The 27,795-nt window shown below is 41.8% G+C and overlaps 3 protein-coding genes across 3 annotated transcripts; 2 read left to right on the plus strand and 1 right to left on the minus strand.

Annotated features, from left to right (window-relative positions):
* Window positions 1-125: 125 nt before the first annotated feature.
* Window positions 126-10,709, plus strand: LOC119452826 (coilin). The gene is made up of 7 exons (XM_037714780.2): window positions 126-380; window positions 1,422-2,190; window positions 5,224-5,352; window positions 6,148-6,195; window positions 6,738-6,813; window positions 7,757-7,818; window positions 10,615-10,709. Exons 1-7 carry the CDS (start codon window positions 139-141, stop codon window positions 10,663-10,665), a joined length of 1,377 nt encoding a protein of 458 aa, XP_037570708.1. The 5' UTR covers window positions 126-138; the 3' UTR covers window positions 10,666-10,709.
* Window positions 10,710-12,062: 1,353 nt separating this feature from the next.
* Window positions 12,063-14,222, plus strand: LOC119452827 (uncharacterized). The gene is made up of 2 exons (XM_037714781.2): window positions 12,063-12,357; window positions 13,274-14,222. The coding sequence occupies exons 1-2, from the start codon at window positions 12,116-12,118 to the stop codon at window positions 14,220-14,222; spliced, it is 1,191 nt and encodes a 396-aa protein (XP_037570709.1). The 5' UTR covers window positions 12,063-12,115.
* A 4,018-nt stretch (window positions 14,223-18,240) lies between these two features.
* Window positions 18,241-25,963, minus strand: LOC119452828 (uncharacterized). Its single transcript, XM_037714782.2, has 6 exons — window positions 25,732-25,963; window positions 25,175-25,263; window positions 24,060-24,155; window positions 23,489-23,568; window positions 22,418-22,515; window positions 18,241-19,355 (listed from the first exon to the last, which is right to left on the minus strand). Exons 1-6 carry the CDS (start codon window positions 25,846-25,848, stop codon window positions 19,203-19,205), a joined length of 633 nt encoding a protein of 210 aa, XP_037570710.1. The 5' UTR covers window positions 25,849-25,963; the 3' UTR covers window positions 18,241-19,202.
* Between the last annotated feature and the right edge of the window lie 1,832 nt (window positions 25,964-27,795).

Genomic DNA, 27,795 nt, shown 5'->3' on the forward strand with positions numbered 1-27,795 from the left:
GCAAATTATAACCGATAAAATGCAGAATACTTCATCTTAAGTTTATTATAAGAATTCTTAAAGAGCGCATCACTATACTACGATGCACGCTGTAGAGCACTTGGCGCGCGCTTCAAAACGAAACTGTATTGTTGAAAAATGGCGGACGCCGGTTCCGTAATTAGAGTCAAGTTGGACTTGAGGTGCGCGATTCCGCACCGCGACGCTCACAATTTGGTGTGGATCGTCGTTGATAGAGCGGAGACAGCGACGATCAAACAGTTATCGAAGTTGATAAGAACCAAGTACGGCGTTTCAAAGAAAAGCGAGCTCTACCTCGACGACGCGTGGCTGCCACCTGACGAGACCCTGCAGATCTTGAGAGACAAAGATACCGTGAGGTATAAAAAAACTGCCAAAAACAGTTTTGTTCGCGCGAATTGTCTAGCTCTATCTATGCTCGAGGCACTGTGCTGCGCTGAAAACCACAAATAAATGGCAGGCTTTTTTAGCGATCGTTGCCTTTTTTGAGTGGTCTTTTTTTTAGTAAGCTTTTCAGTGACCGGTGCGTGTAACTAGACGCGTTGGTTGCGCTCCTTTTCCCCCCTTTGTGCGCGTAAAGCCATCTCTCGATATATGCATACGGACTCAGAAATCACTAACTCCATTCTGGTTCGAGAAAGAAAAATCGATAATGTACTTCACTCAAGAAGGTGAACGAAAGAATTCTAGGCTACCTAATTACTACCTTCACCCTTAACTTATGCGAACTCCGCACGCGTGACAGCTTTTCCTTTCTTCCTTGTAGACAGCACGAAGCTACAAAAGAAACTGATGCGGGTTGCTCAGAAAGAAAGCCTCGCAGTTATAGAATTCATCCTGGTCCGGGGATTGAACACAGGACCAACACTTTTTCGGGGTGGTCACTCTGCCATCTGAGCCACTCAAAAGGCTAGGAGATTGTATCACAAGGGCGATGCAACACCTTTGCAGCTTCATGCTACAGTCAGGTGCATGACAATTTTCCCTTTCGTAAACATAGACGTGGCACGACTTTACGGTTCTCACCTGTACAGTGCATAAACATAAACATCGCATGAGATTACACATAGCTTTGGATAAAAAAGACAATTGTACACATTGCATTTGGTCTTCTAACATTAGAATAACCACTTCGTGAAGGCTTTGCTTCACATAGATTCCGACATGCGCATAACCTTTATTCATTCTTTTTTCACAATATTACACTCTAAAGTTCTTGTTCTCGAATTTAACATAACATGAGTACAAGCTCAAGAGCTGGGTAGTAACACTAGCTGATGCACGTGTGCGGTGTTTGTTTCAAAATGATGATGATGATGATGAACCTCTGTCATGGCTCGTACCCACTAAGGGGGATCAAAGACAACTTCTCGACCTTCTGTCTTCTTTTTCTTTATCAGAGTTGTTACTCCTGCCCAGCAGCCATCAAACTCCGACTCCCCTCCCGACGAGGACCCGGATCCGACGACAGCAACAGATAAACCTGCGGAGGAGAAGAAGAAGAAGAAGAGAAAGCGGGAACCCTCGGAGAGCACCGATGCACCCGTGGTTGAAGCCGCTCATGTTTCAAGCGCTGCCGGGCGCAACCCATCCACTTCGTCGGCGTCAACACCGAAACAGGGTGCAACGCCATGTTTTCCGGCAGCACAGCTGCAGAGCACACCCTCATTCCAGTACGAGCCAATCTGTTCAACCCCGCAGGATCTGAGCGTGGGGAGCACGCCAGGATGGCCCGTGCCGACTCCAGACCCCAGCCTTGCGGGATCTGTGAGCCCCGCCAAGAAGAAGCGTAGGCCGAGGCGCAAGAAGAAGAAGCCTGACGAAGTAGGAGCGCAAGACGCCGCGTCGCCAAGCTTGCCACCACCAGCTCCAGTCTGTGTTCCTCTAAAGCCAGCTCATCCAGACTTGTCAAGCGGAAAGCATCTTCGTTTCGATGGCGACACGTCGGATGGAGAGGAGGAGGAAGTAGCTCCTCAGCAGAATGCACTGTGCATGGTTGTTGAAGAACAACAGCCTTGCGCAGTTAATGCGGCTGCACCAACAAAGGGTGCCGAGCAGGAGAGTCAGCCTCCGCTCACAAATGGTCAAACATCGTGGGTACCGCTTGAAGCCACCGGCTATAGTCCTCCCCCTGCTGAAGTTTCCACGCCGAAAGCCAAGATTCAAAAGGTAGTAAAACAAAATCGCCTCCCAGTAGTCTTCTTTTAATGTTTTGGATGAGCTGTTTCAACTAGAGGCACGCGATTGAAATTTCAAATATGAATAGACTATTCTGTGCTACTTGATTAGTACTATTTGATTCAAGAATCCACTAATTGAAGTTGTCGAATATTCATTCCTTTTGATTATGTTGTCACGGTTTATCTACGAAGACAACAATGATGTGGGCGTGACTGAACACTCAAGCTATGTGGAACCCCTATGTTTTTGTGCTGTTTAGCTTGATGAGTACCAACTAGCTACTGCTGATTATATACTCCTCATAACATCTGTTTGGTGGAGGTGCAGAGTATAAATCCCCATACTTCCCTAACTCCACGTAACAATATAATGCATACCTGCCAACATTTATTATTTTGTCATAAAATGCTCAAATTTTCTAGCATGTTTTTAAATTGTGCTATTGAAAGCAACTACTTTTACAACTTTTTTTTTTTTATTTACGTCTGGTTTAGCACAAGTCTAATTTTTCAAACCCAGCCGGAGCAGCGACACCAACATTTAGAACCAGTGTGTAACAGCAACCAAAATTTCTGCGCCATTGCTTGTAGAACTCCACGAACATTTCGATTATTCTTGCTGCGACTGTAGCAGAGCCAATGTCCCTACTGTATAAAGCCAGAAAACATTTAATAAACAATGAAAATGTTGAGTACCTGGTCAAGCAATGTTTAGTATATTTCGCCACATTTTAGTAACATGGTTCGTACACCTCCTTGAAATCGTTAAAAACCCTTGAATTTGGAAAAACAGATTCAAGGGCCCGTAAAACTCCTTGAAAATAAATGTGCTCCTTGAATTCCTCGAAAACTGGGGTTGCGGGCGACTTTTGAACATTCAAAGTAACAAACTCTGCATAGGAATTATGCTGACATAATAGTTCAGCGGAAATCCGCTAGGTGGAGATAAGTAATTAAAGGAAAACTGAGACATCCACCCAAATGTAGCAATTTGCTACAATGGAAACCCAACCGGGTTCCTCGAAAGAAAGCCTCGCAGTTGAGGAAAAATTCGTCCTGGTCCGGGACTCGAACCCGGGACCACCGCCTTTCCGGGGCAGCCGCTCTACCATCTGAGCTAACCAGGCGGCTAGCAGATGGCAGGGCGAAGTCGAATTTGTCGACAACTCGAAGCAAAGGCAAGTGTATGACGTAATAGTTCAGCGGAAATCCGCTAGGTGGAGATAAGTAATTAAAGGAAAACTGAGACATCCACCCAGAGGAACCCGATTGGGTTTTCGAGGAACCCGGTTGGGTTTCCATTGTAGCAAATTGCTACATTTGGGTGGATGTCTCAGTTTTCCTTTAAGGAATTATGCTGTGGACACTTCCCATTGGGAATTGACCCTTTTTTTTTTTTTTTTTTTTGAGAGTGTGGCTAAATGATTGCACTGTGGTGTGTTGACAGCCACCAACGACAGGATTATTTAAATCACCACTGCCATCGTGGAACTAGGCAAAGCTAGATTAAGTGACCAAGCCGTGCCAGCATTGTGTTTCATTGCTAGTTGATTCACACCACAGACTCCATTATGCAGCTGTAGGCTCTAGAAATGCCTGGTGGAAAGTAAGTTCGAGCCATTTGGCTTTAAGGTCATGAGTACCTTGGGCTGAAGTCGGGCACTACTAACCGTCATGCCAGAAAGCGGTTGGCATCACTACAATGGGAAAATCAACTTATAAAAGTGACCTGTAGAGCTTGAAGCATGTGTCCAAGCTCAGCAAGAAATTGCAGCTAAGACGGAGATTTCACTACTTTTGAGTGTATGTGTACAAATAGTGTTTGTCTCCCCCTCCTTGAATTTTGAGTCTAATGTTTCGCACGAACCCTCTAGTAACTTTCGGCTTCAGCTGTTGTACTTTTCATATTCTAAGGTTGGCAGGTCTGGCAATGGGTAAAAGCACTTATTGGAGTATTGAGGAAGACAGAGCAATACATGCGATACAGATCGAATGTGACTTTATAACAGCTGTACCAGTTCTCAGGTCTCGAGGTGCTGTGGTCTTGAAAGAGACTAGGAAAGAAAGCTACAGACGGGTGCAATTTTTTGCAGCTGCTTTTACTTTTTGCAACGGTTAACGTCAAAAATTGATGCACAGTTTGGCTTATGTCCTGATTGCATAAAACTTGCTGCACCGACATCCCCTTCCCGTAAACACTCCTTATGGATGTTTAAACTCAACAGACAAATGTTAACAAAACTGTCTGCATGCTGTAGTGGTTAACAGCTTAGCGGGATCTTAAATGTACTACAATGTTAGTGTTCGGACGATACTCACGAAATCAAATGCTTCAATTTAGGGCTAACTAATGCATGTACCTTCGTTTCCGCAGTCTCAAGCTGTGTTGCATTGGCATAATTTTGGCTCTTGCACATAGATCAGAATTCCTATCACCTTTAGCGACCAGATGAGTACCGACTTGACATTGCATTCCCATGTATTTGAGCTTATTTAGTGTTCTATAACTGTCTCGTTTCATGTTTGATTAGCAAAATTATTGCTATATTATTATTATTATTATTATTATTATTATTATTATTATTATTATTATTATTATTATTAGGTATTGTTCGATGTGCATAGTACCTTTGCATAGACGTAAATTTTGTGATAAAAAAATCCAGGCCATGACGGCCTCATTTCGATGGGGGCAAAATGCGAAGACACCCGTGTACTTACATTTAGGTTCACGTTAAAGAACCCCAGGTGGTCTAAATTATTCCGGAGCCCCCACTACGGCGCACCTCACAATCATATCGTGGTTCTGGCACGTAAAATCCCAGATTTTATTTTTTTTTTTTTCAAATTTACCATGCTTGTTGCAATGGTGAAATCAAGTACAATTCTTCCAGCGCTTGTAGAAAGGTGGTTCAGGAAGTATTCATGACATGTATGTTCCGATTCAGTGAGAATCCTAATCAACAGCACCTGAAAAATGTGCTGTCTTTTTAACACGTGCCTCTGCAATCTTTGCCCAAAGTTGGTGGAGGACCACAAGGCACCATCGAGTGCCGACTGTACGGACGGCTCATCCAGACAAGTCAAGGACTACTCAAATTACCCGCCGCTCAAGGTGCCGCCTAAGGTGGGAGACGTCATAGCATTCAAGGTGAGCAAGCGGTGGTTCGAATTAAATGCAATAGCATTCCAATTTGAGCTCGCTGGTACGACTTAATGATAGAAATACAGTTAAAGATTGATATACGACAAAATCAGTAAAATCAGCACATCACTTCGTTATAACGAAATTTTACTACATCAAAATTCAACCTCACAAGTAAAAAAAAAGCACAGTCATTGACTTATTTTTATAACATGGAAGAGATCCATAAGAAATGTCAGAATAATAGGGCAGTCCAAAAAAATCGATTTCAATAATAAAAAAAAAAACAGTGTTGTTGAATTAGAGATTATTGAGGTGAAAGCATTGGCTAGTTGGTCATTCATGTTCAAGAAGGGAAGAGCACTAAAGACATGGACACGAATGAAGGGACATGGAAAACGACGTGTGATGCTTTTTTATTTATTTATTTATTTTTCTTTCCTTTTTTTTGCAACATAGTCTTATGTAAGTCATAGTGTCATGTGTTTTTATCTGTGTTTGTGTCTTGCAAGCTGTTCCCGCCTTCAATTTGAGAGTACATCACCAAAGTTGCCGTTTGATGCCAAATCAACAAAAATCACTTCACAGCAGTCGTTTGGAGCTCAGAAAAAAAGAAACTCTCGTTGAGATATCATTATTTATCATCATTATCATCAAAATATTGTGATATCAGATATCACAAATAATATTTTGTGCCAGCTGAGCCCTTGTAAATATGCTGGACTGTATTCAGCTTACTGCCATAGCTTGAGTGTGCCTAGTCAAAGTGACATGTTTCTGTTGTGCTTATTCCTAACACAGATACTGGAACTGGATGCCAACTATTGTCCCAACGTGTCCGACTACAAGGTACCGGCCCTTTAATTGTCATTTTCCATTGCAAGAGAACAGATTGCAGTCTGTTCCAAATACTATATTGTTTATGTGTACATCACCGTGCCTGTACATTGTCCAGTGGTGCAGCCAGGGAGAGTTTGTTCCATGTAGGTATGGCTTGCTAGCTCACCGTCTGCAATATCCGCCGTGAAGCACCTACTTGAAAATTTAATGAATTTATATTTGTTAATTAACTGCATTTCAATTTCTTGTGCAAGTAATGCACCCTTTTGAGTAATTCAGCTCAAAGACTACAAGTGCACCATCTGTCACAGGCAATTTTTAAAAATTCTGTAGAGCAAATGAAAATGTATCTCTTTTTTTTTTTTACCCTTTCGCTTCTGACTGTACATCGCTGTGCGAGCAATAAAAAACTGAATGGTCGTTATTAGTGCTCTTTCCTGTCGTCTTCGTTCCTTCCTCGTGAATTTGGTGCAGAATAAGTTATTTTTTTTTCTTGGTGAAAGAATGTTTAAAATGTAGAATTGAGGTTTCATTCTTACTTTGTTTTTCAGGAAGGAAAGGTCCTACAACACAACCCTGTGAGCGATTTTGTGCGCATTGAACTGAGACAAGCCGAAGCCAAGAAGAGTAAGCATGCCAGCCTCTACAATAATGCAATTTAGTCAGCCACAGAGCTGCAATCTATACTGTGTAATCTCGTTGACACTATCTTCACGAGAACCGGAAAATAAAACGTATCATCCGAAAATCGTATTATCCGAAATACATTGCTTCTATAAACATTGATAGGGAAAAGGACAAAAAACGTATTATGTAGAATCGTACCAAAGAGATTCCACTGTAATTATTAGAGGTGCATGTCATTCATATTTGTTGCCATGTTCGGCAACGCACACAGACCCCCTAATATTTTGGGGGGATGAAAATCCATGCTTAGAAGAGAACCCAGTTTGGTGCTTTTAAAAAAGGAAATTTTACAGATTAAAAATAAAAAGTCCTGGTCCAGCGATCAAGGTGGGCCCATCCCCTTTCTGGGGCAGTTGCGCTGCCGTCTGGGATAATCGGGCGACGTTCAGTTGAATCTCAATGTAACGAACACGGATGCAACAAATTGCTGGATATTACTGGTAATTATAAGGGAACGAACATACACTTATAAATTGGGTTGTGTGAAAGTATTTTCGTGTTGTATGTGACTTTGTTAGAACAAGGTTCAACTTGGCAGTATATAGATGTCAGTGCTAGTCTGAACTAATCAAGAACACAAAGCACTAAAGGCCTGAAACAAATTAACTGAACGAGTTACATTAACCTACAAGGTGAAAAGAAAACTTGTTGATTAATCTGGCCTCACAATTACAACATTAAAAGCAGCATTTCCAAATCCTGCTTTATACAACCATTGGAACATATATGTTGCTCCTAATTTTACCAAACCAATCTTTTGTAAGACGACGTAGATTTCATTCTTTCAACAGGCATTTTTGGGGGTTCGTATTGCTGTATTTGAGTGGCTCTAGCTTAAGGACTTATGATGTGAAATGTTCTTAAATTTCTTTTCTTTAATCAGCATATGGTGGCAAGTTTGAACTTGAGGTGCCCGAAGAAGGAATGCCTCCGATGGAAAAAGTGGTAAGTCTTCATGAAAAAAACAGCCGTGCAAGTAGACCTTCGTCGATAAGCTCCCAGTTAATGTAATTTCTCTCTGCATGTCCTCACTGTGGAGAAATTAAAGATACCTCATTAGAAACTAAACATTTTGACAGTACCCTTGTCTATGTTAATAGATTAGATAAGGGATGGACATTGCCCCCAACCGAAGTTTGCTTATTGTCCCCAATGAGTATCCCCATCTTTTTTTTATCACCTATTTAAGAGCAAGCTGTAGCTTGGGCTGCTCCTATCTAAATACTTGTAAAAGGAGAATTCGTTTTTCTCAGGCAACCACTGCACCAAATTTGACGAGGTGTGTTGCATTTAAAAGAAAAGTTTAAAATCTAGTCACTGTTAGTTTCGAATTTTTTATTTAGTTTGTCAATTTTTTTTATTAAAAATTGACAAGAAATCGCAAATTTTCAGAAAACGAAACTATTAGGTTTATAGATCTGTAATGCAGCAATGAAAAATATCACAAATCTGTGGAGTGCAACTAAATCTAAATCGGACAAAATTAATGTTACACATAAATCTAAAAAAATTAGTAATATGGAAATACAGCTTTTGCTGAACCCTTGTACTTGTACAACGTAAGATATAAATTCACGTAAGATATAAATTGACATATCAAATTTGTCAGCTTTGTATGATCTAATGAATGCCGTTTACAGAACGGCGATATCTGTTCTTGATGCAGAGCTTTTTAATTTGTAAACTCTGTGCTCCTATTTTTTTCGAACTTCCCAATTTTTGAAAATTCTTTTAACGAAATTCAGGCCCTAAATCGAAATTCTGCTTCCAACAGTCACTAGAATTTAACTTTCTCTCTAAAATGCAACACATTTAATTCAGATCAGTCCAGGGTTATCTCAGAAAAAGCGGTTCTGCGTTTTACATGTATTTGAATAGACCACGTCGAAGTTGGGCCCGAATTATTGGGTAAAATAAACAAGCTCTAGTTGGAGGCAACGTCTATCCTCAAAAATACCTCCTTGTAGTTCAGGTGCTACATTTTTCCTCCAGCATTGCACTGCTGAGCTCGAGCTGTTCAATCCCGATTGTGGTGGCCACATTTCGACGGGGGTGGAGTGCAAGAACACTGGTGGACTCAGATGTAGCTGCACGTTGACGAACTCTCATAATCGTACTGTAGTTTTGTAACGCAAAACTCCAGAATTTAATTAAAATTTATTTTGTTCCTTTTTCCGACATAACATATATGTAGGTATACGTAATTTTGTTTTCTCATTTTATTCAGCACTGCCAGTGATAAGTTCCTTCAGCTCTCAGTGTGTCCATGTCTGCGAGTCTTGACACACAACTATCTACCTTATGCAGCCTCCGTAGTTTCTTCGGATACCCATGCAGAGAATGCCTAAACATTTCTCCAGCACTTGCAACAGTCGTGACGTTCCAATAATAGTGAGAAAGAAAATCCCAAGTGCAGGCGCATTTTTCTAACCCGATACATTGCTGTTATCACTAGGCTGGATGTACTGTTTGATATGTTATAAACAGTGTCACACACAGTAGAAGTGATCCCAGTATGGCAGAAATGGGCAGCTTGGAGGTAATGGGACCCAGAAGTAAAACTTACCTGCACATCTTGCATCTTGTAACCAGCTGCAGTGAAATAGACAGGTACGCTGACTATTTCAGCATGCTTAAGTTGTTCAAAGTCATTTTGGAAAAGAGAAATTAGAAAGGGTTACCAAAGCTGCACTATGACGGCATCATTAAAAGCAGAAGCTGTTTCTTTGCCTGACTTCACTAAGGTTACCGTAACAGTGTATCATAAGAGCAAGTCATCGCAAAAGACAAGTGCGGGAACAGCTACACCTGTTAAGGGAGTACTGAATCATATTTCCAATGTTGTAAAAGCTCGATCTGCCGCACTGTTCCTAGAACATGAAAGAGATAACACTTATAGTAGGTTTAAATATTGGGAAACACTTACAATAGTATTTTATTAATTTGATAGTACTGAAGCTGGTCTTTAGAGCCTGGTTGCAAACAACCTCTACAAATAATAATAATATAATTCAGTGAATGCCAAAACCATGATCTGATTGTGAGGGACTGCGGAATAATTTTGACAACCTGGGGTTCTTTAACATCTCCAAAGAGGAACGGCTGCTGTACGCTTTACAAATACGCTAAATAAATGGTAGCCGAAAAACAGTCCAAAGTTGTGGAAAAAGCAAAAAAAAAAAAAAGAAAAGAAAAGAAAGCTACTGAAGGATTTGTGTCGTAAACTCATCTTAAAGGGCCCCTTGCAAGAAAAACATCGCTGGTCATAGCATTAAAGATAGAAATGCTACATGACTAGACTGCGAGAAACACTATACGACAGACTGCAAGCAGATCTCGCAGGTTGTCATGTAGGATTTCGGTGCGAAACTTAAAACAAAACTTGCATTCTCAGTTTTGTTTCTGCATTCCTTTGAAAACATTTGCTGTAGTTACACTCGTAATAATTTTCCATACTACTTTGTTTAGCAGATTGAGAACAGCAACAAGTAAGACTTTCACAATTGGCTGTGAAATAATTGGTTAACTTCAAATACCTGAGAATGCCAAATATAGTACCTTTTCAAATATGAATAGTTAATGTGTAATATTCTATTCATACTTGTAAGCTTGAATGTTCACTTACCCCTAGTTTAAAGACTTTGCAAACACAGAAAATGACAGGTTGAGAATGCAAATATCTTATTATCCAGTTACATATCGCCCCCTAATTGTCATTACCAAATATTTTGTTCATTTCAGGTTTCGCTATTGTGGACTGAGCTCCTTGAACCTGTCGTCCTGCCATCATGAAGTGCAAGACTCTCTTAATGCATCAATAAAGCAGTTCAGAAGATGTTGCTTGCCATTTATTATTATTATTATTATTATTATTATTATTATTTCTTACGTATGCATTTTGCACCTTGTTGTATGTACACTTTTCCTTTGAAGATTGATATTTTTTATTCATTGTTGTTTATTCTTTTCTTTTTTTACTGATATTACCCTGCTGTACTTTTTTTTTTTTCTTGTTGTTCTATGTATGCATGCGCCAGCACTTAGACCTCATGGTTGTGGGCACAATAAATGATTAATTGATTATACAGTGGAATATCTTGGGAAAAAAAATGCTCCAGAAACAAATGTTCACTATACCAAGCTTATTTCACTAGCTACTTTCCCATTTGTATTGCTAGTAATCTTGTCTAAGCACAATTTGTTAGTTTCATTTTAAAGTAGAACAATTTTGCACTGTATTTCAGTTATAATTACAGATTATATATTGTCTCTGAAATAACTGCCCTCTGCGCCGGCGGCAAATTGACAGCTTGGTGAAGCCATCCCAGCAACATGGCTCTTCCCTTATGTTTGAGTAGTGCCCGGAGATGAAAAAGCTTACGGGCATTCAAAAACGAAATCTCCAATACGTTTCAGAAGTAATCTTTCGGCGTCTTCGAACAACGTTCCACACGCGAAATCTCCAAACAGCTAGGCGCTCGGCTGGTTGTTCATCAGCGGTTAAATTTAGGGTGCACTGGTACACTGCTCAGTTTATTTAATTCCAGACAGCTACACCCGCCGTTAACGGGTGAAATATCGAACAAGCGCGAGCAGCGGTTGTGAAAATGCGTTGCAATCGAACCGACCGCAGCAGCAGTTAACGAATGTTTGGTTGCTGCCGTGTGGTCCACAAAAAAGGCGGCTAGTCTTGTAAGCTGTTTATTTTGTTGAAAGAAAAAAAAAATTGTACTGACATGTTTTTATTCACTTCACCAAGTTAAAATTCTCGCACCAGTAATGGTTAGAATTTACTGCGCGTAATTAATCTACACCATGAGCTATTGCTACACAGTAACACAGACGTTGCAGTTTTGTCATGCAAGCAATTTCCACCTTTTCATGAAATCCAGCGGAAGAGGCTACAGTGGCTGAATCATATGAATCATATGAATGGCGTTGCATTTCATAGGCAATCCTAAACAAAATCTCTACAAAGTTAAAAAAAAAAAACGAAATAAAAAAAACCCCGTCAAAATAATGCAAGCCCGGCTTGCATTGTATTTCGTCGAAATGAAGCGTCTGTGAAGCTGTCTGTGCGCTCAGTTTGCCTGGAACTATTAATTTGTCTGTGAACAATTTCCCCTCGATTGTCTTGACCGTTACAGAAGTGCCTAGAGAAGAGCGCGCAATTTTGAATCACTACTAAAAACTTGACGCCGTGTGGTTCTGCGCATGCGCTTCAAAACGAAACTACTGAAACATGGCGGAGAGCGGATCCGTTATCAGAGTGAAGTTAGATTTGCGGAGCGCGCTTCCGCGTCGCGGCCCGCACGATTTGGTGTGGAGCATTGTCGACAAAGCGGTGACGACGACGATCAGGCAGTTCGAAAAGTTTATACGCACCAAATACGGCGTTCCCAGGAAAAGCGAGCTCTACCTCGACGACGCGTTGCTGCCTCCCGACGAGCCTATACAGATCTTGAGTGACAAGGACACCGTGAGGTAAAAAGAACTGACCAAACAGTCCGTTCACACAGTTGCTAATCGATACATCATCTGGTTGGTGAACCGCACTGAAAACCGCAAAGTATTTTTAGCGATGTATGCGATCCAGTTAATTGCCGTCCGAGTTGTGTTTGAGTTAACTCGTAGTGCATGTTTTAGCATTGGCTGTAGTTGCGCGCTTTTTCTGCAGAGTGCATTAAATGAAAAAAAAAGAAAGAAAAAAAAAAAAAAGAAAACAAGCACCTGTCAGCATGAGCGTGGTTAACCTTCTTCCTGTTTGAACAAACATAAATACTGAATAAAAAAAACTGTAGAGCAACCATTTACTACTTTCACGCGCGCCGATGGTTGAATCTCGACGATCGTTTCTGCCTGAAAGCAAACGGCGCTTTCTTTATTCTTTATTTTTTTCGTTCACGCACCCAGGTTTCGCTGTGAAAATACGGAATGACTTCATCCCGTTAACTTGATCGACAGTCGCGTTTGAAATGCGTACACTGCATGCTTATAGACCGCACGAAAAGCGTTTTTATTTCATCACTTCTGCTTCCTTGAAATTTCAGTTGTACCTTATTATTTTTTTTTTACAATGTTGCGCACTAAAATTAATATCTTGTTCTCTACTTTACAGCCTCCTTCATAGTGTATATAGGGGAGGCTATGTTAATGCATATGAGCGGGTAAAAACCCAAACAATCACGGAGCCAGTGACGTAGCCCCTTGCTCCCCTCCCCAGAAATTATTTCTTTACTTGCTCCCCTCCCCAGAAATTTGTTAGTATGCAGCCTGCCCAGTGCCCCCCCCCCCTCCCTCTCTCCCTCCTGGTTACGCCACTGGTACTAGCAGGCATCTTGTTGTTTGTTTCAAGTTATCGCTTGTTGAACTTTTGTCATGTTTTTATTCTTTTTATCAGAGTTGTCACAGCTGCCCAACAGCCATCAAACTCCGATTCCCACGCTGACGATGATCCAGAATCGTCACTAACAATAGATGAACCCATCAAGACAGAAGTGAAGCGGGAACGCCCAGAAATAGGTGAACCCATTAACGAGGAGGTGAAGCGAGAAAGCCCAGAAATAAATGAACCCATCAAGACGGAAGTGAAGCGAGAACGCCCAAAAATAGGTGAACCCATTAAAACAGAGGTGAAGCAAGAACCCCCAGAGAGCCACGACACACCTGTAGTTGAAACTGATGAGGTGTCGGGCTCAGCTGGGCCCGGCCACTCCAATTCCTTTGAGTCAACAACTAAGCAGGATGTGACACCATGTTTTGCAGTTTCCCAAGTGAAAAGTACACCCACATTCTACATCGTGTCAGCCAGTACAACCCCGCAGAATCAGAGCCCGGCAAGCACGCCAGGATGGCCCGTGTTCACGCCAGATCCAGGATTGCAGGAGCCCCGCCATGAAAAAGTGCAGGCGACGACGCAAGAAGAAGCCAGGCTGAAGAATGCGTGCAAGTCGCCGAGTCACCGAGCTCGCCACAAGTGCCTCTGGTCTGCATCCCCTCGCATCTTGCTCAAGCAGACTTGCCAACTGGAAAGCAGCGTTGGTTTGACGGTGACACGCCAGGCGGAGCCAAAGTGGCAGCTCTGCAGCAGAATGCACTACCCACACCTGCTAAACAACCGCCTTGCATTGTTTATTTGGCTGCACCAACCAAGAGCGCAGAGAAAGGATGTCAGCCCCCACTCAAGAATGGCCAGGATTCACAGGCACCTGCTGCGGCTAGCTGTCATAGTGCAGTCCATCCCCCTCCAGAAGTTGTCACAGCGGAAGCCAAAAAAGTATCGGCTATGGTTAAGCCTCGATTTACCGAAGACGATTGGGCCCAAGATTCCCAAGATCTTTTTTAGTTAAATCGAGAACGTTGTCAAATTGAAAACAACTAAAACACCCGTGCAAACGATATACTTATTCAAAAAATAAAGTTCATGTCATTTTTGCTTGTGTTTGCACTTATTGTAGATGGGGCAAAGCACATCTTCAGTTCCTTCACGGCAGTGGCAAACCTTAACAGGTTATTCATATCTGTCACCTGAACTGAAACCTGGCATAGCCACATTTTACCTACGGAAATACCTGAAGTGAATGTTTGTTATTATTTTTTTTTGAAATACTCAAAATACACTGAGAATAAGAATATCCAATGAAAAAAATTTATATTTTGCGGAAACCTTTTCAGCAGTTGCCTGTAGGCAACACCAGGCGGAACACCAAGTGAGCTTCGCCCCAAGACACCTATGGCTTAGTGCAGAGCTCCTACAAACAGTTCTCGTCGAAATTGAAACAGGGGGGGGGACATTGCATTGGCACTACATTAACTGCAGTATGATTGCAGGCTTGCGTCTTGGATCGGTATTGTTGCTCTGACTGCGCTTCAAAAGGGAGCTGGTAACATGTGAAGCTTCATCCTCTGTTCCTGCTCTAATCAAACAAATTACACTTGCTGCCTTTCATTCGGTGTTGGCCAAAGCCGAAAACTCCCTACTCAAAATCAAGCCTCGGCAAGAGAACAAAAATAATTTTTGCTACCCGTAAGCAACACATGTCTGTAAAGAGTTCAAATTAAACCAGGCAAAAAGTGCAGTTCACTTCATTGCGTCAAGGTTTTCAACGCGTTAGGCTCTATGGACATGTCGGAGAATTGATGCTTCATTGTATAGAAAACTTTGTAAAATCGGGTATCGTTCAGTCGATAATTGACCATATCAGTCGTCTGATTTAATGTTTTGAATGATTAACCCTTAACTGCTGATGGTGAGGCAACTCATCACCACAACAATCGTCCTCTCGTGCCGATGACGAGATAACTTGTAAACTTTCGCGATTTTTGCACATGCGAAGAATATGTACAATTTCTTGCAATTTTTGCAAATGAATAATACGCAATGACTAACAATTTTATTTTCAATAAGACCAGTAAAGATACAATAGGCATTCCTGGTACCATTTTTTAAAGACAAAAATTGGCACAAGATTTGCAGGTTTAAAAAAATTTCAAAAATTTAAAAATGCTTTCGAAATTTGTCATGGCAGTTAAGTGGTTAACATAGCAGACATGCAAAGTATGGAAGAAAGACAGTCCATAAGAAAGACCATAGTGTTGTGGTTTCACTCTTTCCATCTGTTTTCTTTTAAAGAGATAGTGTTAAGGGCCCTGTGTCGCAGAAAATCCAGAGTCGGTGCCGGCGTTGTTGCCCATGAGCCAAAATTTCCGTATATGTGTAGGTATGTGTATATGCCATGCCTTGCTATATTGCATGCGGTATATGCAAATTATATTGCCAAACCATTCTGTCACTAAAGTTGCTTATACCTTGTCTTGCATTATTCACAAGGTTATTCCTTGGAATTTTGAGAATGACAGCCCACAGGCGCTTGTCATGAAACAAAACACCGACAGCGCATGCCTTTTATGGTAAATCTTCTGAGACTGAAATACTAAAAGTGTGAAACAATAGCAGAAGATCGGCCCACGCAAGACGCGTTTCTCCCAGAAAGCTCCCCTTTGTCCATAGCGTTCGCCGCGATCATTTCCAGGCAAACGTTACGGTTACATAGCTGCAGTTGCCAGGAAGTGTGAGAAGCAGTTGGGTATCTTGGAATGCTATCACGTTCCACTCTTTTAACCTTTTTTTTTCTGTCCTTGGTTGCGTTTAACACTACAGAATACTGATTACGTGTGCCTTTTTATGCAGGCACATCCTGTACAACCCAACCCTCCCAAACATGCAGTTGAGTAAATTGCATAGGCTTTTGGCATTAGGTGCTCTTGCTTCGAAATACAGTGGAATCTCGTTGATACGATCTCCACAGGAACCAGGAAATAAAACATATCATCCGAAAATCGTATTATCCGAAATGCATTGCTCCTGTGAGACATTGGCTGGGAAAAGAACGAAAAACGTATTATGCAGAATTGTATCAACGAGATTCCGCTGTAGATAAAACAAAACTAAATGTGCGACTTTTCACAGCTCCTTTTGCAGCTGTGATAAATTCAATATCGACATACGGTTCGGCCTGTGTTTTAAAGCTGTGCAGAACCGCTGCACTGATGCCCTATGGGGCCCCAACTAGCGATAGCCCGGAGGCACTGTGGCAGTTTAAATGTGCAACTAAAGTATGCTGACGCCGTCCAGTTGGGAAGCCATGAAAATGACGGAACATAATCAATGACAACAGACGCATGCTTGAATGTATGTGTGCTAATGCTCGATGCGTGCAGCCAAGCTCTGTCAATGGCTGTGCACGTTAAGAGGAGCGCCTGCGCTCCCATGTTTTAGCACGTTGGTGTCATGTCGGGCCAGACGCTGGACACACATGCCTCGCCATGAGCGGTTAGTTTGCTAATGTGAAATCAACAATTCCTCTTGAAAACTGCTTCCTCTGCCAGCTATGCTGTATGTTATGTTGCTGCTGTTGGCATGCGAAGTTTCAGTGCTGGTTGCTCGTAGTGCTTCTCACGGTTTCTTACACTCATCCTTAGCTTCACCGACTTTCCAACACTCGGCACATTCATATGAAATATATTGTCTGCATGCCTCCGTGTTTTACAAGGATTTAAAAACAGCTATAGATCCTTCTAATGCTTCAATAATGCGGTTCACAAAATCCTGCTTGCAATTTTTTAAATTTATTTTTTGTGGCTAAACTGGAACATACTTCTGGTAAAGTCGTTGAGACCAGAGAAGGATCTTCACTACAATGGTACTTCGTCATTTTCCCACTGGTACGGCTAGGAATGTGATCCTCCTTTAACCCTTTCAAGCGCCAGTTAATTGTGTTGATTGAAAGCTAACTTTCACCGCATTTCTTGCATCTTCAAAATCATAAAAAGCGTACAGCCGTAGAATAGCTCATAATTTTACGTTTTCTAGGGAGTTTTGTCAAGTTTCCAGAATGTGGACTCCGTGTGAAAACTCGTTACTGGAACACCAGATTTGAGAACATCAACTATTTCATGTCTAGCAGGCTTGGAAAAACACCTATCCAGCCACTTGCAAATCAAGCTTGGTGCAAAGCACTGCGACAAGCAATGAAAGAAGTAATACTACTGACACCGAGCAAAAACACCGTACAGTCTACCCTCCCACCCGTTTTACTGTAACATTTTGCACCTGTTATTCAAACTTGCAGCACATTTCCAATCAGAAGTGTTTCAAGATGTATGCGACACATTCGAACTATCGTTGCTTTCATGAATGCTTTTGCTGTTGATGCACTATCTTGGCATACACAACTGTGCACACAGCGCCTGAAAGGGTTAAAAAAACGTCATCAGTGCATAGTTTCCCGCAAAGTCAAGGCATGCAATGCAGTGAAAACACTGCATAGTCCACAATGCGGAATAGAGTAGGGTCTGAACTTCCAAGATTTTTTTTTTTCTCGCCTAAAAAAATAGGTACGATTAAACTTACCGAAACAAACTTATGTCCTTATATGAAATAGTCCTTCATATATTTAGGTTGATCCCAACAATGTGGAATTACAGCTGAAAACGCGACACAAATGTAATTCACGCAACTGTGGGACAATTTTTTCTTACTCATTTTGCGGTTGTTGCACATTGAATTGTTTTATTAAAATATTTTAACATAATACTGCAAAGATACTTAACAAATCAAATGTGGATAAACTTATTTGAAATGTCAAGAATGCCCCATATTATCAATTTTACCTGCATTATAAATACATATCAAAAATAAAGTTTACTGAAACATTTACTGAAACACACATAAATGGATAAATAAATAAATAAAAAGATAAATGAAAATGCCCTTTAGGTGGCGGACGTTTCAGACTGCTGTGTGCTGGAAGTTTCCCCAAAATGCTACAAATTCAGTTTCCAAGAAACACATCAGCAGGATTTATGTTCAAATGCTATTTATTGGCAATATGTTGATGAACATAATACAAAGTTTCTGAATCAGCAAATCATTAAAACATATTACTTATGCTAGTTAGTGATATTAATTGGGATAATTAGTGTTCTGCTGGCAACATGGAATCTTTGTTGCTGTCATCATTTGAAGATGCTGCGTAATCAATACCAAATTCCCATGAATCGGAGTTCATAAGAACTTCTAGAATCTCCTTGATTGTTTACAAAACACGTGGGCTTTTTGTGTTAGTCTGCTGGGTCGAAAAACAATTGACGCGAGCAACAGTGACAGACAAAAAACTAAGGTTTGTCACATCATAAAAATAAAACCTGCCACAAAATTGCTGTTTAGCCAACTGCTGTGAACATGGCACAACCAGTCTACGGATGTTTCATGTTCATGAATTATCTTTGGCGAAATGTGAGGGAGACATGCAGAAAATGTGACGCAGCTTTACTCAAGCACAGCCAGGGGTGTGCATCGGCACCAGCACTTACAGGGTCAATGGAAAGACTCGCAAATTCAAATTAAATTATGGGGTCTCACGTGCCAACACCACAATCTGATTATGAGGCACGCCGTAGTGGGGGGCTCCGATTAATTTCGACCTCCTGGGGTTCTTTAACGTGCACCCAATACACAGTACACGGGCGTTTTTGCATTTCGCCCCATCTAAATGCAGCTGCCGTGGCCGGGATTCCATCCTGCAACCTAGAGCTTAATTAAGAAACCTAGCCTTCCAGTTTTCATGAAATCTAAAAACGTTAAAAAAAAAAAATTCTCTGCAGTAATAATATCAGTAAGAAACTACACTACATATAAGGCTTGCAGCACAACAAATGCTACTAGCCTATCGTCTTTCTGGCTCTTTCGAACGTGCCACGAAACGAGGGTTTTATTGTAGCGAGCGTTCGCAATGTGAGCGCATATTGCGCTACCTCCTACTCCAGAATTAATCTTTGACAAACAAGCAGTTTGCTTTCCACTTCGAAGGGTCGAGCGGCTGCAGTACGCTCCTCAAGTACTGCGTTGTCATGCTCCCACGAAATCCAGAGGCTATTTCACCCCATCGCAGAACTTGGGCGACGAGGGGCTGCCATTTTCCCTGGAGGTGCAAAGAAAAATAAGGCGAAAGATAAGTGATGGAGACTGGCTGAAACGACAGAAAGAAGGGTTGATCACTGATGATGCTGGAAGTGGTGAAAAAGAAAGCTCTTAGAGGAGGAGTAAAGAGACAGAAGCGTCGATCCCGATTATCTTGATGGTTAAAAAAAAAAAAAAAAAAAGCTTTTAGAGAGTGGCAGACGCAACACGAAGATGAGTTGATCACTGATTATCTTGAAGGTGGTCAAAAAGAAAATATATTTCAAAATTGGCAGAAATGGCAGCTCTTCTACAGCAGTAGCTGTTATGAGGCCCTTCAGCTGTAGGCGCATCCATCAGCCTACTTGTACAACCTCTCCAGCTGCCTCAAAAGCAGTCGTTATAACGAAGTCGCACCGGACACGAAAATACCGTCGTCATATCTGATACTTGTATAACCATACGTTTGTTACCTGCTGATATCAGTGCGAAACATATATTTACTTCAATATATCCGATAATTTGTTATATCCGAACTCATCGTATTGAGGTTCAAGTATATAGTCAAACCTTGATAGAATAAATACGGATATATAATGGACTATTAGATACAATTAAGTGATTTTTTTTTATTCCTTCCCTGATATCAGCTTGCAATGAATAAATCCTTAAGAAGCCACCTTTGTGTCAGATGTGACTTCATTATAACAGGGTAATAACAGTGGAAGTTGGCTGAATGTTTTTCAGCACTCACAACAGTCGCAGTGTGCTAACAGCAGTGACTTAACGATTCTGGTGCAAGAGCATTTCTTGTCCAATTTTGCTGTTATCGCAAAGGCGAAGATAATGGCCAACAAAAGTGTGTTTGACAAAAGTGAACATGCGCATGCATTTTATAAATAATGCGAACATATTACAAAAAATTATAACACCCTCTGGGGCTTATCCTGTTCCCCGACAACAATTGTCATCTGTCAACCCTGCGTTCCCTTTCTTGAACACTCTGCGCTCGCTACTCTCCTGTCAAAAACGCTGTGCCACATTGATAACCCACATGCCGTTCAATGCCTTGAAAGAATTGGGCATGCGGCGTTAAAGAGCGAAAAAGCACGCTAAATAGATCACACGATTATTTTTCGGGGTACGAGATCAGCCCCAGAGGGTGCAAACTTACTGAACTAGGCAGGTACACTATGACATACACACAGACTGTTTAATGCCAACTGGACAAAACATAGAATTGCCAAAGCAGAATCTGAATGCCACAACGACCAGTGGTAGCTGCCTCCTTGCCTGGCTATTGTTAAACCTGTAATGTCCAAGGTATTGTATACAGACTACGCTGTGCATAATTCAAAATTCTCGTTTACAAACAGAAAACTTAATGCATAGGCTACAGCAGTATTTTTTATATGCTGGAGCGAGTTTTTACTTGTGGATATTTAAGCAAATCAATTAATGAATTACAATGCTAATTAAGTTACAACTCCAATACTGTAACTTTTTTTTTCCTACTATTATACTCTCCATGGTGAGAAATAAAGGTGATTAAATTGTTCTAATTTTACTTGATGTGGAAGTGGGTTTGGATATCACAGAGTTTAGGTTAAAACAACAAACATAATTATGAAGACAAGTCATAGGAATGGGTTGTTAAAGTATGTTTAAAAAGCTTATGCAAAAGGAGAAGCTGGTGCTGTTAGAGGCCAACTGCAATTAAATTTTGGACTGCATAAAAAGCATAGTTTCAGAATGCATATATATATATATATACACCAGAAAAAAGCGATTCTGGGTCCGGGTAAATATTCACAATGAAGTAGACGCGCGTATGAAGCGGTTTATTGACGTTTCGGCCGGGGTCCGGCCTTCATCAGAATGAAGGCCAATGAAGCCATCAGGTGACTTCATCACCTGATGAAAGCCGGACCCCGGCCGAAACGTCAATAAACCGCTTCATACGTGCGTCTACTTCACCGTATATATATATATATATATATATATATATATATATATAGAGAGAGAGAGAGAGAGAGAGAGTAGCTTCCCTGGAAGAACTTACTTTTTTTATGAATGGCTGCTTCGTGGAAAGCTAGCAAAATTAGTCATTTTTGATATGGAATGTTAAGGGAAAAATAATACAAAAGGAAATAATTCTGAAAAGCCTGCTGCCATTAACACTCACCAGATATGACACAGAACACGGAACATTGGGAACTAATGTGGCATCCAAGCATGGCCTCTGAGATCATGTGATTCCAGAAGTGTGCCGAAGATTTTGGTGGCCTATGTTATATAGGATCTGCTTCACATATGCTTACCTCCAGGTGCCTGCTTTATCTACTAAGGGGATTTTCAAGGGCTGTTAAAAAGAAAATTAAACTACCAGCCCAGCAGATTTGATCCCATTGCTTTGAGCCCCAGTACATACTACTAATTTATAATTCCAATGTAGTCAAAGTGAAATTTCACTGCAGTTGGCCCTTAACGAGACGTTAATGAGAAAAATAATGCGAGCTGTGTTAAGAAATAAAACAGCCACCTGTAATAACAAAAAAAAGAGGTACTTTTATTATAAGAAGAGGCTCGGTGAGCAAGAAACGATGCAAAAAACAAAAGGCGTTATGGCTTTTACGGTGCCTGCGTGAGCCTGGTTAACTTTTTACTGTTAAAGACGGACTACACTGTATTCTAAAGCAGCGAAAAACTGAACTTGGCAAGTGTCAAGAACTTTTGACTTAGCCACAACAGCCAAAATACGCAAGAATGCTTCGGAATCTGCGACATGCCACTGTCATGTCGGCACAGACATTTGGGCTCGAAATTTAAAAACTTTTCACCTTCATTTTCTCTCGTAGTAATCAACCTCCTAGCGTGAAATTAATGAAATTAGAGTTTTGAAAGAATACTCTATCAGATATAAACACGTCTAGTGTATTTCCATAACGTCCCTTTAAACAGTGGCAGCGAAGTTGTGCTCCAGAGGTATGTTACATTTCTGATTTTTTTTAACACATCACTTGGCTCTTTGCACAGATGTGATCACAAGGCAAGTTGACAATGTTACTCTACGTGTTGCTGCACCTGGTCAAGTCCATGAAACAGGAGCAAAATGGATGGCTTTTGTGTTCGCAGATTTTGAATGTAATCTGCAGGGTAGGCATACTCGGCAACCTTGTGGGCTGTAAAGAACCGGGAAAAGCTTTAGACCGGGTAATTTTTTTCAACACTCGCAGTGTTGCCATACCAGTGGATTTTGTGCCGGATCTATCAGGTCCTATGCTTGCCAAAAACATGCTTTTTACAGACAGCTAATTGTGTTTTAGCAGACTTCAAATGCAGTTAATCTCAGTGTCTTTCTGATGGAGTCGCAGAAACATTTAGTGGATTGTAATGTACATTTATAATGTTTGAAACCGAATCTTTTGAATAAGAAATTACACCTCTGGTTTTTGGTGCCTGTTGTTGACACTCTAGATGTCGAATGCCAAAATCTCCTTGTAGTACTCGTCTGGCACATCTTTATTTACTAATTACATAGATTCTCACTTGAAAGGTATTCAATAACCATTATACTGCCAACATTTACAAATGCACTGTAAAACACAAAGACGAAAACAACCAGTGAAGAAACGGATAAATGTAGAAATAGATATACACCGAAACAGTTATAACACACACAATAATAGATAGGTGGGGAACAGAAACAAATAAACACAGACATGGGAAAAGAGCATTAACAGAAAAGGAACCGATAAACAGGACAGAAAGTGATAATACAGAAACAGAACAGAGATGGATACACATAACAGAAGGTAAACACAGACAGAAATTACTAGTGCTCATCCTCCATTTTATGCATTTTCTCCATATTGGTTGCTTTCATGTTCATCATGTACTAATCAGCCCAAATGTTTATAACGATTGCAGCATCAAATCACTAATTAGTTTATATGTGCACCACAAAAAATTTCTCGTCTGCCTTAACTGATCTTATATAGTGTGTCATTGAAAACTTTCACAGTACACTTTTAGCAGATTTAAAGAAAAATGTTAAGCACATTTTAGGTGATTTTATACGTTGCCTTAGGAGAATATTTGGGGAAAAAAAATAAAGGTAATACTGCTTATGAGAATAGTAAATCGTGTACGCACCATTGTGGACAATGACGCACACTCTGCTGGTACACTGCTGGTTCCGTAGGCTCTCTAGCCAACTGTTCACACTTGTGCAGCTACATGTAACAATATGCAAGGAATGCACATAGTTCCAGTTGAACATCAACATAGCGAACTCAGATGTCAGAGTTCGAACTTTATTTGCAACAAGTACCACTTTACGTGATGCAGGAGATTCGACAGAAAAAGAATAGAGACGCGGGCACCCTGTTTACTGACAGAGAGGTAGCGCACAAAAAAAATATGTAGGTGCTCAATCTCAGGATGTACATAATAAACGAATAGCTAATCGAAATTACATGCACATCACAAGTGAAGAGCATAAATTGCCATAGGAATGTAGGTAACAGTTTTTTTTTTTTTTTTTTGCTATTCATAACTGATTGTTGCTAGCTACATACTTGCCCCTACTACAATGCCCGATTAGCCTTGCAGCTTTGAAGATAAACAAAATAAATAATTGGCATAACAAATGGCGAGGACTTGAACTACTGCCAATCATATGTGTGAGAGTGTCAAGTAAGAAGACTTGAATGCGGACACAAACCTCATTAGAGAAGTGATGTCTAGGATGACTACGCAAAGCAGATTGTTCTGGATGCTTGGAACTTCTCCAAGCGCTTCCACCGACTCGAAGGAGTTGCTGCAAATCGAAAGACCACATGGGAAAACAATTAAAAACTGTGCAGCCTGCGATTCGTTGACTGTACATCTGGCATTTGCTACACAGTTGTAGAATGCATATCCTGGATCTCAATCCATTCAGCTTCCACTGCAAGGTCACTCGAAGCCTGTTTTTACAAGTTCCCTCACTTCTGCGGAATTCTTCTAATTCCACCAATCTGCACATAACACTGCCTTTGAAGAGGATTCAAGCTTGGGTATTGCCTGTTGTAATACTCGTGTTATGTATATTGCCCTTGTAGTGGCACTGCTATTGGTGGCAACCTAGCAGAAGGAGGTAGAACACGACCTAGTCGACGGCCAAGAACAAGTGGTATGCCGTGATCAGCTGATCATTCCAAATAAATGTGGCTGAGGTCGCCTTCGCTGGCGACCTCCACACTTGATATGCAACACAGTTACACGCAGTTAAACTCATCATAAAACAGCTGAATCAACAATGTGCAAGATTCGCTGCCATTTAAGAGAACTACACCTAAATTCCAGCAACTGCTGGGAGCAGATTATTGATCAAGGAACACAATATTTCTGCACAAATAGATGCCAGAGCTGCACTTCTAAGTGGCTCAGCTACGACACTACGTAAAAAAAAAAAAAAAAAAAAAAAAAAAAAAAAAAAAAAAAAAAATTGTGGGCTTTTTATATGCCAAAACCACTACCTGATTATGAGGCATGCTTGAGTGCGGGGCTCCGGATAAATTGCGACCACCTGGGGGTCTTTAACATGCACCCAATGCACATCCCATCAGATCTAATGGGAAGCTGTTATTTGACTTTCACAATCATCCACAGCTCTTGATGATGATGATTAGTGTGGTTTAATGGCGCAAGGGCCACAGAAGGCCCTTGCGCCACACAGCTCCTTTATTTTTAGTTCCACATTGCTTTATTAGGTTGTCACCGTCTTTTTACGTCTGTCCTGATCAGCGCGCCGTTCACCCTAGCGCCGTGAAGCGGAACAACACGAACGATACTTGCGATGTGCACGGGCGAAATTCGGGCCATTCTGACAACTTGACGAGTTGATCGCACAGTGTCTCTCGCATTTGTCTGTCCACACCGACGACCTGTTGAAAAGAAAGTTGATTTCGAATTCGGGACGAGTGCCGATTCTGTGTTTCATGTTTTGAGGTCACAACATCAACAATCGGCAAGGCTCTGACTGGTGTTGCATAAGTATTTTGCCAGACTCCAGGGTCTATAATACCGGGAAACGGTTATTATAGGACGAAGGCCTCTCCCTGGGATCTCTAATTATCCCTGTCTTGCGATAGCTGTTTCCAACTTCCAATGTATATACTAAACACAATAGAGCCACATTGTTTACACTTAATACATGCGGGCGGCCTGGCAGAGGAGACTATTGCTTACAGTCATTTACAGTGGTAGCTCGACTTACATAATAGAGCGACGTCAGTCAGGCTTTTCAGACATGTGGCGTTTGGGATAGCGTGCGCGACGATAAAGGTGCCCCGGGACTTCTGCAACGCCAGTCAGAACCAACATTCTACGACTGGAAGCGTTCGTTCACTTACCGCGAACCTCATCGTGAGAAAAGGACTATTTCGCAGTCCTTTCGACATGTAAAGAGAAATGGCGTTATCCATGGCTGGAAATGAAGCACCTGAGACGCTGGAGTCGTCTTCAGCCATTGCTACGGCGATTGTGCGAAAACGAATGTTTCAGACGTTGCTTGAAACGCCCGCTTAGAAGCTCGTTGCACCGAGCCCTCTGTCGGCTGCGGCTACCGTTGACTGCTAGCGCTTTTGGTTAGCCGCGTAATAGAAGACGGAGTCAAATCCAGCAGAGAACAAATGGCGGCAGTTTAAACGGTTTAAACTAGGCAGCAAACCACGTTAAAACCATAGTCAGCTACTCTATGGTTCAAATAGTGGTTTTAACTAGAGTTTATGGCCATCGTAGCTTAAACAATGGTTTGAACTTCTGCCCTCTAGTTTCATATGTTACATGCAGCTCTCCGATTGCTCGATGATTCAACGTTGCGAAAACGCGTGCTCATGAAATACCGATGTCACGCCGCATAGCCTCTTTCGATCGCGATCGAGCTCGATCTAGATCGAAATTCTCGATCGCGATTGGCTCCCTCCCGCAGCTTGCGCAAATGAGCCAATCACGACAAAAGAATTCGATCCCGGTCGAGCTCGATCGCGATCGAAACTTCGTGCGCCATGTGACACGCAAAAACAGCACAAGGTTTTTGTTTTTTTTTTTCTCCTTTTCTTCTTTTTTTTTTTTTTTTGTCTTCTTCATTGGCTTCATATACAAATGGCCCAAAAGCTCGCCGAGCTCTAGCAGGTAAAAAAAAAAAAAAATATCGCAGTTTCACCCGAAAAGCGAAGCATCGATTGTGATCGCAAATTAGTAGAAAGCTATACCAAGCAAGTTGAATGGGGAAAGTTGTAAACATTCGCCTACTAACTAAATAGACAAGCACGGTGTAACGCGCGCACAGGTAAACATGAACTCACCTCGCTCGATGATCGCGGAAACTCGCTTTGAAAATGCCGGAGTGAGAAAGCGCGCCAGCAACAGCGGGCAAATTGACCTTCGCGCTGTCTCTTGTCTCGCTTCAACGCGAACTAAACGTCGAAAGCACAGCGCATACGAAGCTACCGGCACTCGGCGCATGCACGTTGTCCCCATCGCAGATTGCTTTGAAGATACGGCGTACGTGCGGCCGCGCTGTGAGCATCAGCCGACGGAGCAGAAAGCAACCCCCCTCCCTCTCCGTCGCCTCAACCCCGTGCCTCGTGCGCGAAAGAAGACCGCCCGCTTCCGGCCTGCCTTTCTCCCTCGCGTTGGCTACATTGAGCCGCGATTGCCTGGCCCTCGTACGCTTTCACTCAGGGGCGGCGCCAAAGGGGGGCACGGGCTGCCTCCCCCCCCCCCCCCCCCGAGATCGCCGAAAGGCTGCCCCAAATTAGGCGGTATGAGACAAAATGTCACTGTTGATGTTTTACAACCTGGAGGCAGATGCATGAGAGCAGTGCTGCTTACTAAGGACAGCCTTGTTTAAGCATAACAATTTATTATAGAAAATTTATGATCACAAGCAATTACCCTCTCGCTTGTGATAGAATAGGTGCTTGAAATATAGCGTGAACTGCTGCAATAAGATAAAAATGGTTCCAACTGTTCTAAATAGATTTAAATATGGGCTACCCTTCTTCGTTGTTCGGTCTGCTCGCGTGAACCGGCAAGTTCGTGCCTCGGATGCAATACGCTCTTTTTCAGGCGCCTTCCGCTCACAGGCCTCTTCAGCAGAGAATAAGCTTCGCCCTGCTGAGGTCGCATAATTGTGAGCGTTGTGTAACCGAAGGCAGCGCACGGATAGCACGCGGGATACACATGTCGTCTTTATGCGGCGCATAAGCGGCAGAACACTAGCACAGCAAACAGTGTCGGCTCGAAACCATACATGTTCACATATGGAGATGGTTTCAATACATTTTCATGCGAACTTCGCTCGGCTACTGGGCAGAGTTGAACTTTGACCATGCGGAGATCCCAGTAACATCCCTGAAGGGCATAAACTTGCGTTCCACGAACTGCAAAAGCTAGGTGTTTTTGCTGTGACG

This window comes from Dermacentor silvarum, chromosome 5, assembly GCF_013339745.2.
Source record: "Dermacentor silvarum isolate Dsil-2018 chromosome 5, BIME_Dsil_1.4, whole genome shotgun sequence".
Lineage (NCBI taxonomy): Eukaryota > Metazoa > Arthropoda > Arachnida > Ixodida > Ixodidae > Dermacentor > Dermacentor silvarum.

Excerpts from the sequence above, each read along its gene's own strand:
- LOC119452826 (XM_037714780.2), top strand. The coding sequence starts at position 139 with ATGGCGGACGCCGGTTCCGTAATTAGAGTCAAGTTGGACTTGAGGTGC. Across the intron at positions 381-1,421 it reads AGAGACAAAGATACCGTGAG|AGTTGTTACTCCTGCCCAGC; the intron begins GTATAAAAAAAC and ends TTTCTTTATCAG. Across the intron at positions 6,196-6,737 it reads CCAACGTGTCCGACTACAAG|GAAGGAAAGGTCCTACAACA; the intron begins GTACCGGCCCTT and ends TTTGTTTTTCAG.
- LOC119452827 (XM_037714781.2), top strand. The coding sequence starts at position 12,116 with ATGGCGGAGAGCGGATCCGTTATCAGAGTGAAGTTAGATTTGCGGAGC. Across the intron at positions 12,358-13,273 it reads AGTGACAAGGACACCGTGAG|AGTTGTCACAGCTGCCCAAC; the intron begins GTAAAAAGAACT and ends TCTTTTTATCAG.
- LOC119452828 (XM_037714782.2), bottom strand. The coding sequence starts at position 25,848 with ATGGCTGAAGACGACTCCAGCGTCTCAGGTGCTTCATTTCCAGCCATG. Across the intron at positions 25,264-25,731 it reads TTCTCACGATGAGGTTCGCG|GTCGTCGGTGTGGACAGACA; the intron begins GTAAGTGAACGA and ends TCTTTTCAACAG. Across the intron at positions 23,569-24,059 it reads GACATCACTTCTCTAATGAG|CTGCACAAGTGTGAACAGTT; the intron begins GTTTGTGTCCGC and ends TGTTACATGTAG.